This window comes from Talpa europaea, assembly GCF_964194135.1.
Source record: "Talpa europaea genome assembly, chromosome: 12".
In the NCBI taxonomy this organism is placed as follows: domain Eukaryota; kingdom Metazoa; phylum Chordata; class Mammalia; order Eulipotyphla; family Talpidae; genus Talpa; species Talpa europaea.
The window spans coordinates 49,379,589-49,394,802 of record NC_140079.1 but is presented as its reverse complement, the minus strand read 5'-3'; the positions used below and the strand labels follow the sequence as shown (position 1 = coordinate 49,394,802).

The window sequence follows — 15,214 nt, the reverse complement described above, 5'->3', positions numbered from 1 at the left end:
AATTGATGACTTGTATTTATGTTGCCTGTTTTGGTCACAAACCTCAATACTTTTTTCCTCTGTCCTGAGAGTTCATAATGATGAGAAATTGTTTAAAACTGGGTATAAACACTGGTTTAATTTGCTCTCTTATACTAATGTATACAGTATACATACTAAATATAAGAACACACACGCACATACACATTTCTTCTCTTATCACCCATAAATAAGCAGATCTTGGAATTTCCATGTTGCCAATAGTATTAAGAAATCATGGAGAAATTCTAATCTGTGCTTTGCAGGAGGTAAAGTGGAGCTGCAGCAAGAATCCCTAACATTCCCATGGTCATGAGCAACACTAAAAGGAGACATGATAAACATATTCCTGGTCCTTGAGATTTGTTCAAAACATTGGACTTCACTGAGTATGTTTTTACCCTTTTCTCCAGTCTCCCACGAGTGCTGAAAAGAAACCACATCCTGGGATAAGATGAGAAATGCATCTGCTCAGTACTGATGATTCTGGGCAGTTTCATTTCTGCCCCGGTCTCTAAACAAAAATTCCTGTGAGTCAAAGTGGATGTTAACTATGTCTAATAGCCTCCCAATGGCACCACTAATCAGAAAATTCAGAGCAGAAGTATAAGAAAGTTTCAATACAAATTATAAATGCTGGCGAGATATCATGCTGCCAAGATATCAGAAAGCAAGCTCCCTTCACTTGGCAGGGTCAGGGAAAAAGCTGACAGGGGTTAGGCGCTGGGGTGGCTGTCTTTAAAGGGCCCATGCCCCTTCTTGCTCCTTAGAGATAATATGTCAAGACCTCAGAAATGAGGGAATCATTTCTATACCATGGGAGTCGCGTGAGTCATTTTCCATTCCCCATCTCCACTCGGAGATCATCTCCCTCTTGTTGAGGAAGGCATTCTTCTGACTTTCTTAACTCTCTTTCCCACTGAGAACAATTTTGATTGCATGTACCTTGGTTCTGAACAAATGGGGATCAGTCCCTCACCAGGTTTCTTACAATATGTATTATTCACTTCTATACTGGGCAGAGACAAGATAGCCAATTACAGACGCATCCTCCCCATTCATGGTGTAGAACTGTGACTAAGAAGTGACTTCCTACCTAGGGACTTTCTCCCGAGGCCCTTTGCAAGTTCCATGTAGTCACAATACTGGGTTCTAGACTACGGGATGTAAGAGAAAATGATATGCCGCCCTTCCTGGGCCTAGTTCACCAAACCTTTCTTTGTTCTCCCTCCTCCATGTCTCTCCTCCCAGTAGAGTGGAAATGATCCCTCCCAGGGCAACCTTGGAAGTCACATATTATAAATGGCAGAGTCTGGAATTGCTATGTGGAAGACAGTCCTGCCAACTTTCTTCCCATCCAGTTTGTTATGGAAGCAAATAAAACAAAAATAAAAACCAATTTTAATTTAGAGTAATGCACATTCTTAGGTCTAAGAAAATTGTAGTTTATCCAATCTAAATAATACATTGTTTATTTATTTTTAACAACTGTGAGTTGTTAATTACACTGAGAATGAGAGACTTGTAGCCTGTGTGACTGAGTATGTGGAACAGGATTATGAATTCACTTCACAGGAAGTAAAGCTAAGTGACCAGACCCATCAGAAATCAGGAGGGGCCAGGAGCAGAGGCTTGTCCTCAGCCATGTAAGTAGATGAATGGTTCAAGATCTTACTCTATGAAGTTTAAATTATTTTTTTAAAAAACATGACAATGTACTGCAGATTATTGATTTTTATCTTTATTTTATAGCTGATAAAAAATATTGGTAACCCTCACCCTGCATGAGTTGTTCCAGAAGTAACTCCTTCTTCATGCTTAGGAGATGGCACCAGTTAAATCTCTTAAAGTGCTCTCATGGTTCGCGAAGGTAACACAAGAGGCTCAGAATAGGAATCAAAATGCTAATTGTGGGATTCACTGTTCCTTCTGTGGCATTTTAGTTTCCATTGCTTTGGTACCTCCATTTTATATTTAGAGTTTAATAAATTAGAAACTGACCATCGGCATCTAGGAACTGTTCTTTATTTTGAATCATGCCTGTGAAAAGCCAAGGAAATACAGAGGTGAGGCAGCACCAAAGTCTTCTGAGCCGAGGTAGAAGCACCTCTGGTTTTTCCAGAAATTCTCACTGGTGTTACTGTGACTCAACAGTCTGTTGCAATCACTTGTGGGAAAGGGTGGAGTGACAGTTGGAATGCACAGAAGTGTGCACAGCCCTGCACCATCTCAGCTTTGCCAGAACCCAAGTGCCCCCATGGGAGTGTCTTGCAACATATGTTCTGTTGAGCAAAAAGGTGGCAAACCAGGGGCTTACTAAAATAAACACCACCAGGGATGAACAAAATTTGTAAATTTAAATTTATTTCTTTTAATGTTTGTCATCCTCACTAGACAATCAACTCTATGAGGGCAGAAACTATGTCACCACTGTACCCCAGCCCCCTGGCACACAGTAGGTACTCAATAAATATGTTGGAAGGATGGATGGGTGGATGGAGTGGAAGGACGGATGAATTCTACCCAAGTGGGAGTAGAGACATTCTCTGTTATAGGAAGAGAATGTGTGTGTGTGTGTGTGTGTGTGTGTGTGTGAGAGAGAGAGAGAGAGAGAGAGAGAGAGAGGAGTGAGCAAGAAACACTAAAAGGAGAGAGAGAGAGAGAAAGAGATGGATACATATAATCTTGGTATTTGAAAAGTGTGACTGAATTAGGACTACTAAATCTTCTAGATAATTGCACCTCTTTCAATGCCCAGGCTACCTTTTTTTCTAACAGTTTGAAAGCCAAAAGTAAGTACGTTCCCAAGATTTGTTTGCTACTTGGCAATGCTTTAATAAAAAATATAGTCTCTAAATTGTCTCGGCATCATCAAGAGTAAGGATGTCACTCCCTGGTCCAGAAGGACTGGAAGATGGCAGGGCACCAGCAGGCACCTCTGTTCCAATGGGCCAGCCTCACAGTTCCTCTCTCCATCACACTCACTTCTTCCAGCTTGAAAGGAGAGTATGTGTTTATTAACAGGTTGGTAAGTGGGAGGGACCTGGTCAGCAAGAAGCTTACAAGGGACACTTCGAGGCAATAGTATTTTACTGGCCATGGTAAGGCTGGACCTTACTCTGTTCTGACATTAGGAAGAAATTCATGTCTGAATAAAGTCAAAAACTTTCCTTTGGTCACATTTCTCAAAGAATAAGCTGACTAGCCTAGCAGCACTTGTCCATACTCCAGGACTTAGTTTCTGACTATTCTGAGGCAAACATATGCTGTGCAGTTTGTCCTTCCATCCAGTCTACCCTTTGGGATCCTGACCTTTGACCAGTTTCACACTCAATGCTATCTGCCTCACTGCCCAGCACCAGGAAGCAAAAAGCATCACACTGACGCAATAAGACTTTTATCTGGCCGGGGTTTCAGGGAAGGGATCAGCTTCCACTGACCTGAGCATGTCCCATCCCACACCACCCACGTGAGATGGCTTCTGAGTCCTGAGGTCTGTATCCCAAGAGCCTCCATTGAGACGTTGCCATGACAGCTTCAATGCTGCTCAAGAACCTGGGTGTTGTAACAGCCGGGGGGCAGGTTGTCCCTAATGTTCTCTAGATTTTTCACATCGGCCAGGATCCCATCTATGTTCGTCTCTAGCAAATGGAGGTGATCCCTCTGCCGACGTGCTCGCTCTTCCAGCTCTGACATTAAGGGCCGCAGTTGACTGTTGATCTGGGCTTTGGCACGGGAAAGCTTCTGTTCCAACAGGATCAGCCCCTGTTCATCCACACTGCCAGGCTGATCTATTTTGGGGAAGGAGAAAGAAGTTAACAGAAAAACTATGGTTAGATTTTTTGGGACACATGCAGGCCCTTCTGCTCCCTTAGCTAATTCCTCTTTCCGTGTGCCTGGAGAAAATAGTATGCCATGCATTTGAAAGGCTTATTTTAAATTAGAAGTGATCTAGAAAAAAATCTCACAGTCCAATGACCGGGTTATTAGCAGCCCAGTTCAGCCTCCAGGCAATATAGTTAAGCAATATGAACCCTGGATTTCTGCTTTCATGATAGGGCCAAGAGTCAGTGTTCTGGAAAATGAAGAAGGAAGGTCATTGGGACTGAGTACTGTCCAAGGTGTCTGCCCAACATAACTCACCCTAGGATCAGAATCAAGTACAAAAGTACAGAGCATGCTTGCTAAACCACCCTTGGGAAATATCTTGCTGTTGTCCATTAGAAGACCATAGAAACTGGCTGGGCTTCAGGGCTTATAGAGGCCAAGGTATGTCTTGCTATTTGGGGGATGGATTCCAGCTGTTAGTAAATGATATATCAAGTCTTCATTCAGGCTTGGGACAGTGGGGATCTTGCTAGATGTTATTTTATTTCCAATATGAAATGTGGTTATATTATTCAGGTATCTTTTACCCATTAATGATCTAAAATGAGTATCAATATGAAGAGCCCCTGGTCAGATCTGTGTGGTGTGATTAAGTTTAGTGGGTCCTTGGTCAATTCAAGCTGAAGCTCAGGTTTCCTTGCATAGCTAAGTTGTAGAACAAGCACTTGACAGCGTTCGTTTATAATATACACACAGCAATCAAACTGTTATTGTTCCAGGACCCAAGAGAACAAATAGTGTAGAAAGAACACCCGAACAAAAATGTTGATGCAGTGAATCAGTCCTTCACCTAGGGGCAAGGGAGAATCCCAGAATTTAGGGTTTTATGACATGCGGCAAAAGTTAACTAAGCTTGGGGACAAAATAACCAAGACAGGCAGCAGGAGCTACGCCAAAATAGTAGGTGTGCTGGAGACAGAGACCTTAGTTTGAATCTTGCTTCTACAATTTACTGCTGACCTACCTACATTATTAACCTCTCATAGGACCTTTCTAAGAGTGCAATGATAATACACCACGAAGAAAGCCAGCATACCACCTGACACACAGTTGATGCTTAGTAGTTCCCACTTACCCTTCTCATCTCCCTACTCTCTCATTTTCTCTTTACTGGCCCTATTAGTTTCATTACCCTTTTAAGAATACTAAACAAAGATGCAAAAATCTCACCTGGGAGCTGTGCTTTTTTTCCTTAGAGGGTATGTTACTCCTTGGGGCTCACTGTTAAAGCTGATCCATTAGTATAACCACACAGACTATATTGGTCTCTGAGGGATGATGATACTCCACAGAAAAATCAGTTTTAAATTTGTCTACTGAAAAGGAGAATTGAACTTTCCCTGGATGTTGCTGGAATCTACGAGTTAATCCCTAGATCCATACCTACTACAGTACACATTTGAAAAATTTGGCCAAATGAGGGCTGGATCTCAGTTTGACCAAAAGCCAGAATTTTAATGCAAATCTGTTTTCTTTTAGGTGTGCCACTAAGGGGAGGCAGAAGCCTGGTCCACGGCCACACTGTACCATCAAATCTATTTTATCCTAAAATTTTACAATATCACCTAGAACCGCTACTTTACAAGTCTTCTGGATTAGCTACCCAGGTGTCTCAAGTTATCACAGCTGACTAAAGCAAGGGATAACTGTGGTTTGGGGAAGAACACACAGCAGAAGCAGCAAGTGACTCCAGATAACACAGATGGGGTGATCCTCTTCCCTCACCACTTTCACTGTGAACAGGTTCTATCACCTCCAGCCCCTACGCATCAGCAATCCACGTGGGCTCAGTGACCTTCACACTCTCCTTCACTCGGCCACCCTAGTGATCGCCCTAAAATATGTGGAGCTGCTATTCCTCTGCTTAAAAGCACTTCTCGCGGGCCTCCCCTGGTGGCGCAGCGGTTGAGTGCTGGGTTGCGAGGCAGCCTCTGCAGCACCAGTTCGATCCCCGGCCGCCTCTCGGGATTGAGGCCAGAATCCTTAGTGGGACTCTCAAGTCATCCAGTCTTCTCTTTAGTTCTAAGTTCCCTAAATTTATCCAGTGCTTGGACCTATAGACTTATACTTTCAAGGGTACTGCCTTCCAGTGACCCATCTTAAAGCTGGTAAAACAGAGCCCAGATAACTAGACCCTCCCTGAAATATCGAAGCCTGGAAACAAAGTTCGAATACCCACTAGGAAAGCTGGGACTGCCATACATCAGGGCTAGGTCTAGTGAGCCTTCCGGGGAAAGCCTGGAACATGGGGTGGACGGTCATGGCTATTCCACATACCCATCAGGTGTAGGATGCTGTCCAGTGCATTGAGTGTGTCCTGGATTGTTACTCCAGCATTCTTGGCTCTGTTATCAACTCTTTGGGCTTCTGTTATTACCTAAGATAAAAAGAAAAATAGAAACCAGTCTTGAGAAGGCATTTCCCATATGGGCATATTTAAAGGGATCTCCCCTGGAAAGTAAGGGCAGCTCACCATCCGTACCGCGTCCATATCCAGGTCAAACTCCTGCTCCTTCCTTGCCAGCTCTCCTTCCACTTCCCTCATGTCGCTCTTCAGAGTAGCCAGTCCCTTCTCCATGGCCAAGGCTCCATCTGCTGTCGCATTGGCTTCCAAGTTCAGACTCCCTATCTCCTGGGAGAAGAAAAGGAGCCAGGGACGGAAGGGGAGAAAGGGGTGAGGCATAAAAACAACCCAAGAACAGCTGCAGAAAAAATACAGCTGCAGCCAGCCCGATGGATGGAGCAAGATGAACCAGAGAGAGTCAGCCTGGGGACACACCCTTTCCCAAGCTCTGCCTCAAACAAGCTGGTTCGGGGCTATGTCTTCAGGGACTAGGAGAGTCAGCAGAGAGATACTATTGCCCTTTCGGGTCAGGACTCTCACCACGTGGTGAGTGCGCTAGAAACCAGTCAGGAAAACTCAGAGAGAAGCAAGTCATGGTGTTCTCTGTCCTGTTTTTTTGCTGTCAGTCTTTTGAATGGTTCTACTAAGATCCCTGAGACAGCTGAGCTGGGGGTGCAGAGAGCCAATGGGCTATGAGCTATGAGTTTTGTTTTCATGAGGACAAAGTTTATTACTTTCTTTATCAATAAGCTGTTAATAAACATCAAATGGCTGTGCCTCTGTGTAAAGACAAGCACCATGAAATTGGTCTCTGCTCTCAAGGGACTTAAAACAAGAAATTGTTTTTGCAAGTTACCAGGCCTCTAAGAGTGAAGCTAATCAATCCAGAGACTGAGAGTTCCCACCGGGCTTTCTAGAGTTGCATACTTCTTTTAAAAGTCATGCTTACATAAGAACGAGGACGTTCTCTTCCAGCTGAGAGGCACTCCTTCTACTGGAACATTTAACACATGGGTTTGTAATCTAGCTATCTGTCTCGCCCCGTTACACTCAATATTCCTTGAAGAAAAGGATTCGGCTTGCTCATCTCCACATCCCCAGCACCAAGCACAGTGCAGGCACAGAGTGGAAGGAGAGAGAACAATGAGGAAGTGGAGCTTAAACATGGAACATACACATGGATGTGGGACCTAGGATGCCACAATTTCATGATCTTGATTCAGAACACTGATGACAGTTGTTACAGGTTGAACTTTACCCTCCAGAAAGATAGCCTAACCCCCAGTACCTGAGAATGTGAGCTTATTTGGAAATAGGGTTGTCACAGGTGTAATTAGTTAAGATGAGGTCACACTGGAGTGGGGTGGGCCCCTCATCCAATATGACTATTGTCCTTATAAGAAGATTGGGAGACACCAGGGAGAAGACCCCTATGCTGTGATAGAGGCAGAGGCGGGAGCTATGTTCTGCAAATCAAAGAGCACCAAGGAGCACCAAGGGTTGACAGCCACTGCCAGAAGCCAGAAAAAGGAAAAGAAGGGTTCTCTCCAGAGCCTCAGGGGGACCACAGTTCTGCTGACATTTTAATTTCAGACTTCCAACCTCCAGACTGTGAGATAATGAATTTCTGTATTAAACCACTCAGTCCATGGTACACTGTGATAGCAACTATAGGAAACTGATATAATAGTCTAGATTAAAAACAGTCTTAGATAGTTCTGTGGTGTTGTCCAAAAAGGGAACTGAAAATGGTGGGCCAGGTGTGTTCTGACACTCAAAGACAACTCTTGAATTATTCACCAAAAAGAGTGCCTAAGTGGATCTGGGGCTACACAGATCAAAACAGGGCTCTGAGTTGTAGGGGATGAAATGGACTCCAGGTTGTCTCCTTCTGCACCACCCTTATGTGTGGAGCTGCTCTTGCCAATTCACATCGAGGATTCTCTTTACCTGTTCTATCTTGCCTGTGATCTCCAGGGCCTCCTTAGCTGCGTTCTTTGCCTTCCGGGCATCAGCAGTAGCACTGCCCAGGGCAGTTTCCGCTTGCTTGGTCTTGTCACTGGCATCTGCAACTCTCTGGCTGATGTAGGAGAGTCTCTTCATGGCCTCTTCAGCTTCTGCTTTTCTGTCTTCAACCTGCAGGTCAAATTCTGAAGTGAAGATAAAAAAAAAAAAATCCATGGCTATGAAGATGAAAAATAACTTACAAATGAAGATGAAAGAGCCTAAAGTTTTTAACAAAAATTCCAGCAGGAGGCATTCATTGAAAGGGCCATAATTAGCCCTTTGCTTAGAGAAACTGACAAGCAGCCTGCCCTGGGGCCACCACTGTATGAGTGAGTGTTAAGACCTCAAAATGGATCACAAGCAGGTGGAATCTTAGAAGTTCAAAGTTTCAAGTCAGAGCCATTGTCAGCTTAAACTCTAAGCTGACAATGACAGTCACTGGGGGGTGGATAGAATGGGTAGAAGGCAATTCCAAGACTTAAAGGAATATTTCTTTTTTGTTCTTAGCCTAAAACTTTAACCAAATCTCTGCTAGTCCCAAGCCCAAATTTCCTGGACTCTACATGCTGTGACAAAGCTTGCTCCATCATCACCACAAAGGAAGCACGTTGATTCTATTGGAACCAAGCAGGCTACAAAACAAAAGGAAAAATGTCTGTGGTTGAAAACTGCTGAGCTGTGAGAACCTTAGAAATCCCTTCATTTGACATTCTCCCTTTAAAGGGAGGAAACTAGGGGCTAGAAGGTTTATGTGACTTGCCTGTGGTCACAAAGCCAGATCAGACTGGTCATGTGCCTCAGCAGAGATTTGAACTTGAGTTTTCAGACATCTAGTTTAATTCTTTTCACTACATCAAATATTACTGAACTTTTTTTTCCTTTGGCAAGATTTTTACCAAGCATGTATTAATTGGTTGAACCTAATATACCTACCACTTAGAAAGATATATGAGGATTCAATATAAATAAAAGTCATGCTTATACCTTGAAAACACGCAAGTGACTGAACCATGAAATACACACCTCTGAGATTCTTTAAGATGTTTTCAACTTCATAAAAAGTGGCATTGCCCATACTTAGTGCTTCTTGGGCTCTGCTTTTAGCAAGGTTGGCACGAGAAAGCAACTGATCTGATTTCTGTAAATAGGCAGACAGAAAAAGATCAGAGTAAATGTAACACACACAAAGGAAGAGTATTCCTGCCAGGAAAATCACTCCAACACATTTCTCTACATGACAACATTGTTGTGATTCATGGAATAATCTAGGTGTGCTGTAAAAACCCCTCCATAATCAGAGACAGAGCAAACTTTGTAACTCAAGGACACATCCCATATAGAGAAACCTCAAATTCTAGTCCATTACCAGTGACAAGAACAGTTTTGAAAATCATGTTAAACTCTAGATCTTTCTAAAGATAAGTTAATGGACAGAGTTAGACCAAAATTGGACCTGGAAAGTCTGAGTCTTCTTTCAAGACTTGTGGACTGAGTTATGGGTGGAACTGAGCTAAGTGCATCAAAGTCTGTGTATCTCAGCAACTTCCTCTATAAGCAGCGGTATCATGACCTTTAGAGTTCCTCTTCCTATATTTATTCACATGGTAGGCACTCAATACATATTTGTTAAGATTAGCAAATGGGTACCTGTTTCTCATTCTTTCCATTCTGTAAGAGCTGCTGGATTTCTTCTCCCCAGTTCCCCAGATTGCTTTGCACACGTTTGAACTCATCCATATGCCTAGTTGCCAGACTTGAGAGAGAATCAGCTTTTTGTCTGATCCTCTTCATGTCTACCTATAAGGTGAAGAAATGAATGAGTCTGGCCTTTTGATCACCAGTTACCAGACCAGTCTTCTTAGCGCTTGGCATCATTGTTTGAAAACAAAACCCAGCCTTGATGTCTAATAGAATGAGCCACTGTGCCCTCTGAAAGTCAGGAAGCAGGTCCCCCAAGGATCTAGCAGGTTTTGTGTCTGCTCTGTTTTGCTTCACATGTTAGTTTATACATAGCTGCCAATAATTTTTGTGGAAATCATTGTGAGTGTTTTTTGCTGTAGGTAGAAAGCTGACTTTCTAATAAATTTGTAATAGTTAAAGGATGGCAGGAGCAATGCAAAACGTTTGAGAATGAAGTGTTTTTAAGAGATGTATTAGGTTGAACTCAAACGGAAATATCAAACTTTATCTATAGTAATTTCCTACAGGTTTCAACAGTCCCCAGAACTAAGGAAGAGATATAAAACTCTTATCCACTAATAGGTTTGGGATGTGAGCCAAGGCCTTTTCAAAGGCCAAGACTGAGATTTAAGTACAAGGAAATGGGTCAAAAGTAGGATAAATATTCTTCCTAATGAAAAGAAAGGTCAACCTGGAGACAACATGGTATGAAAGTATTTATGACCCTTCTCTGAATATTCAAGCACATAAGCTCGATGTCCTCACCTGGAAAGACTGGTCACTCACTCCCTGCAGCTGAGACACAGCGTTGAGAAGGTGGAGACTCTGCTGATAAGACCGATCTGCTTCATTGTCAGCTTGAGTGGCCTCCCTGGACAACTGCTGGGCCAGGGACTTGGTTTTCTCCAATCTGCAGAGGAGCCAGGGGGAGGGAGAGGGTAGGGCTTTTTGGATTCATTCCTTTTATAAAAGCAGATAGCCATCCCTTTGTTTTAATAGTAAATAGCTGGAATCATCGGAAGAAACAAAGGTTCGTATCAGATACGACCCTCTCCACAATCTAAACATAAATCTTAAAGTTTATACAGTTCAGGTCAGAAAAATTCAACCCAAGTTTCCCAATTCTCGATAATATAAATACATTATTTTTATAGCCTCCATTCCATCACATGCGATTACTCCAGTCCTTCAAGCACCACAGGGGGTGACTGTATTTCCAAGTACTGCAACCTCTCAGTCAAAACACAAACTTTACATAGATGAATCAACCTATTAGCCTCCCTTCTCTTCTTCCAGCTTTGACGGACGATACCTACTTTCAGAGAAAGTAAAACACTCAAATCTCTTGTCCCTCTGAGTATGGATACATTTCTTAAAAAACATGGCGCCAGGCAAACTCAGTTCGCGTTTTACACGGGGCGGGTGGGGAGGCAGTGGGGGGGGGGGTTTGCAGAGTATTTTGGTCCAGGTGAGGACCCGTTGGAACGTACTTTCCCACAAGTCCTTGCACTACAGAGCCCTCCAGGCCGCCACTTCCGCCTCCCTCGCTCAGAGCCTTGCGTGCCAGTGCCAGGGCCTGTTTGGAATAGTCCTCCGTTTCCCTTGCCAGCTGCTCCACGTTACTGGCCGACTGAACATGGCTGAAAGGATTAAAAACAAAGAATTTGAGTTTTCATAGCAAAGGACTTCCTTTTTTTAAATGATGGGAGAAGAGTAAAGGAACTGGCTTAGTTTGCAAAGCTAAACAGAAGTCACCCAGATTAGATGGAATCAGAGGAACTATCAAGAGCAGGTGTTTTGGAGAAGGAGCTCAGGTCACAGAATTACTGGTCATTTGGGAACTATGGGGGGGGGGACAGGATTCCAGGGTTGGGGGTGCAGATGGGTGGGAGCAATCTCTAGGTGATTAAATATATCTGTAAGCTCTTTTCTCAGGAAGACCCCTTTAGGTTTTATTTCATCCAGGGTCCCCCACTCATTTTTGCTGCAACTTTAAACTGGGCCCACCATTAATCAAAGCTTGTCAATACAAAGCCCCTAGATGCTTTTGGCTTCCTAGTTCTAGAAAGTGACAGAAAGCTCAAGAAGCTCATACTACAAAAATACAAGCCAGCCCCCTTCTGCTGACTGAGTTCCACTTGGGATTAACAGAGCCTGGCATCCTGCTGAGCATGCTGCTTCCAGCAAACCTCTACAACATGGACTTTTAGTTGGGCAAGGACGAGGGAGCTGCCTTGTTACTGGGGCCAGCAGAGCTGGTTTTCAGGAGGGAGTCTCCCCATCTGCAGACTTGGCCCCGCAGGTTAGCAAAAATTTGTTGCTACTTGTTCCCAGGCTTGATGTGGGAGCCTGGGAGTCCCTCAAAGCTGCAGAGCCTTGTTTTCCAAGGACTGATTCATTTCATGGGGCTGGAGGAATCCTATCTGACATACACTAAAGCCTTAATATGAGTCATAGAGAAATCTGGGAAAGCACCCCCCAAACCCCCAACGCCTACCAAATGATGTGCCTAGTAGCCACCTACATACACTAATAGCCAGTGTTGTAGTGATTAAAAAATGGCTCCAAGGCAAGGTGGCTCCAACTGCAAAGGTGCCTGGAGGTAATGACAAGGGTGCATGGGACCAGAATACCCTGCCGTCTGGCTCATGTCCAGCCTTGCAGAGTGAAGCAGAGGTGCCCTCTAATGCTGCTCACCTGTCTGCCAATCTTGTGGCTTCCTGAGCCAGACTTTTAAAGCCATTTGGCCCCACATAGTGCTCTGAAGGAGGAATGTTCTGCGGAAAAAGGAGAATTGGTTAAGACTTTGCACTGACACGTGTCCTGTCAGAACCCCTTATAATCAGCCACACAACGTTCCACACCCGGAGACTGATGTCCCTAGTCACGGAGGTCATGCCATAATAAAAAAAAAAATGAATAGACCAAGAGAAAGTAGCAGTCCAAGTTCAAAAAAATTGCATATATAGATATAGATGCATTAAAAAAATACATGTCCATATTTTTATATATATTTAAAGTCCCGTAGAATGCATACCAAGTTTTAATGGTAGATATTCTTTAATCATGGGATCATAGGGAATTTATATTTCTTTTCTAAGTTTTCTGCAATAATTATTTTTTATAATAAGGAAAAAAACAAATATACACTTTTTAAATCCTTCATTTCCTCAGCATAATGTCTTACCATCTTCTAATTTCCTTTATTCATCGCCCACCCACCATTATCTTTTTTATTCAGAAATAGCAGAGTGCTCATTAGCTCCTCCTACGACATGACAAGCTGCATCATTAAAATAAATGATATTAGCAACAATTTTCCCCCTATTTTTAGGACCATGTCTTCATTGGATGCCTTCTTTCCTTCTTCCCTCCCTCCTTACTTTCCTCCCCTTTACATTTGTTCATTCATTTGTTTATGTACCTGTTCACTTACCCATGCAGCTAGCACACTGCGCTGTAGGTTGAGAATACAAATAAGAATAGCCCTAAATCCTGCCCTCGGGGAGCTAACAAACTAAGAGAAGAGACAGGCCCAACATGAGGATATCGTTAGAAAAAATTGAACCACGGAGAATTTCCCTGATTCATTTCCATAAAATGGAAATTACAGGATGCCAAAGAACAAAAGCAATGGGCATGACCACTGCAAGGAAGGGCTGTCCACTCTATGCCAGATAGACTAGAAAGCCTGAGAGATGGAAAGTGAGTAGGTGATATTTACAGCTAGGTCTCCCCACATAGCAGAGAGTCTCAGTACCCTGACCTGACAACACCTACAGTGTTTTGCAGGGAAGCTTTGTTTTCTTCGAGGCTTAGGTGCATCTGAGTGATGAGCCTGCGAGTGTCCTGAACTTGGTTCTGGTATTGATTGCTCAGGGCCCGAACTCTTTCCGCAGCCATCTTGAGGTCATCCAGGCGGCTCCGGTAGCTATTCTCTTGGCTCCTTACTTTGGCCAACTGGAGATTGAGAGCTCTGACAGCGCCTTTACAGCAACAAGGAAAGGGAGCATGAGCACTTCTGAGGCCAGCATAATCAAACACAGTGGAGGGTTGGAAAGATGTCTTTGGTTTATGGCCAATGATAAACACCCCGTATACGCATGCATGCGGGCACGCTTATCTCCATCATTCATGTCCCAGGGGAATGTCACAGATGGTCTTTCCACCTCTGCAAGGCCTCGGCAGAGAAATCTGCTGAAGTGACACCTACAGAAGAGTTTGTGACCTCATGTGACAGCGCTTTCTAGGACTCTGAACTCTCTTCTCTCTGATGGAAATTGGCCTTCATCACCTTCTGAAATCTGGGCTTCTAGAAGAATGTCCCGGAGGGCCTGCTCAGCCTGCTGCATCCTGCCTTCCAGCTCAGTGTTGGGCACTGATCCACCATCTCCCTGAGCGTTCGAAACCAGGGTCTCTAGGCTCTGAAGCTGCTGCTTAAATTGATCCATCTGAAATCACACAGGAAAGAGGATCAGGACAGAATGGAGGTGACCACCATCAAATACCAGGTACTCAGGGGAGAACAGCTAACAGTCCAGAGTGGCTCAGTATGTCACAGTAGTGAAAAATTTAGACTCTAGAGCCTGGAGAATTTGAGTTTGAATCCTGGCCCCACTACTCACCTACTGTGTGATCTTGGGAGAGTCACTTGCTTTATCTATACAATGGGGATAATCATAATATCTCATAGTTATTACATGGACTAAAGGAATTAATATTTGTATAATGCTTACAACAGAACCTGGAACAAAGAAAGTGCTATAGAGCTTAAATAGGTAAGTTGAAAAACAGGGTGACAGATAATTTCACTCATATGTGGAATATAAAGAAACAATACAAAGTAAGAGACAACCCCTAGAAATCTGACTGTAGAACTGAGGATACTAGAGGGGGATTGTGAGAGCAGGGGAGTCACATGGGGTAGGGGCCCAATGGACTATGGGGGAGCACTCGGGGTGCCTTGATAGTGGATGTGGAGTGCTGACATATATCTCAGGAGGTGTGAATCTGTACCTCTGAATCATATACAGACTTGTAAACCAGTGTAATCTTAATTTAAAAAAATACAATTTAAAAACCACAAAAATATTCTACATTTGGGGTTCTGTCCAGGCCTTTTTCTCCACTACTCCTCACCCCAGCAAAATAATAATTAATAATTAACAGCAACATCCCTTTCATTCCTCTCTGGAATATGAACTAGACATTTCTAGAGTCCTTCCCAGTTTAGACTGTCTTAATGCTTTCTGGACTCCTGTCTTTTATATGTTTATA

At 43.5% G+C, this 15,214-nt stretch overlaps 1 protein-coding gene across 1 annotated transcript in view; it reads right to left on the bottom strand.

Annotated features, from left to right (window-relative positions):
- Nucleotides 1–3,555: 3,555 nt before the first annotated feature.
- LAMC2 (laminin subunit gamma 2) overlaps nucleotides 3,556–15,214 on the bottom strand; it is a gene marked incomplete at both ends in the record, with an annotated part of 54,032 nt that continues 42,373 nt past the window's right edge. Inside the window, 11 exons of the mRNA XM_084251000.1 lie at nucleotides 3,556–3,809; nucleotides 6,184–6,283; nucleotides 6,380–6,538; nucleotides 8,201–8,400; nucleotides 9,281–9,395; nucleotides 9,905–10,054; nucleotides 10,703–10,847; nucleotides 11,428–11,577; nucleotides 12,635–12,714; nucleotides 13,718–13,923; nucleotides 14,232–14,388. Coding sequence (XP_084107126.1) covers nucleotides 3,556–3,809; nucleotides 6,184–6,283; nucleotides 6,380–6,538; nucleotides 8,201–8,400; nucleotides 9,281–9,395; nucleotides 9,905–10,054; nucleotides 10,703–10,847; nucleotides 11,428–11,577; nucleotides 12,635–12,714; nucleotides 13,718–13,923; nucleotides 14,232–14,388 — 1,716 coding nt within the window. The remainder of the gene's footprint in view (nucleotides 3,810–6,183; nucleotides 6,284–6,379; nucleotides 6,539–8,200; nucleotides 8,401–9,280; nucleotides 9,396–9,904; nucleotides 10,055–10,702; nucleotides 10,848–11,427; nucleotides 11,578–12,634; nucleotides 12,715–13,717; nucleotides 13,924–14,231; nucleotides 14,389–15,214) is intronic.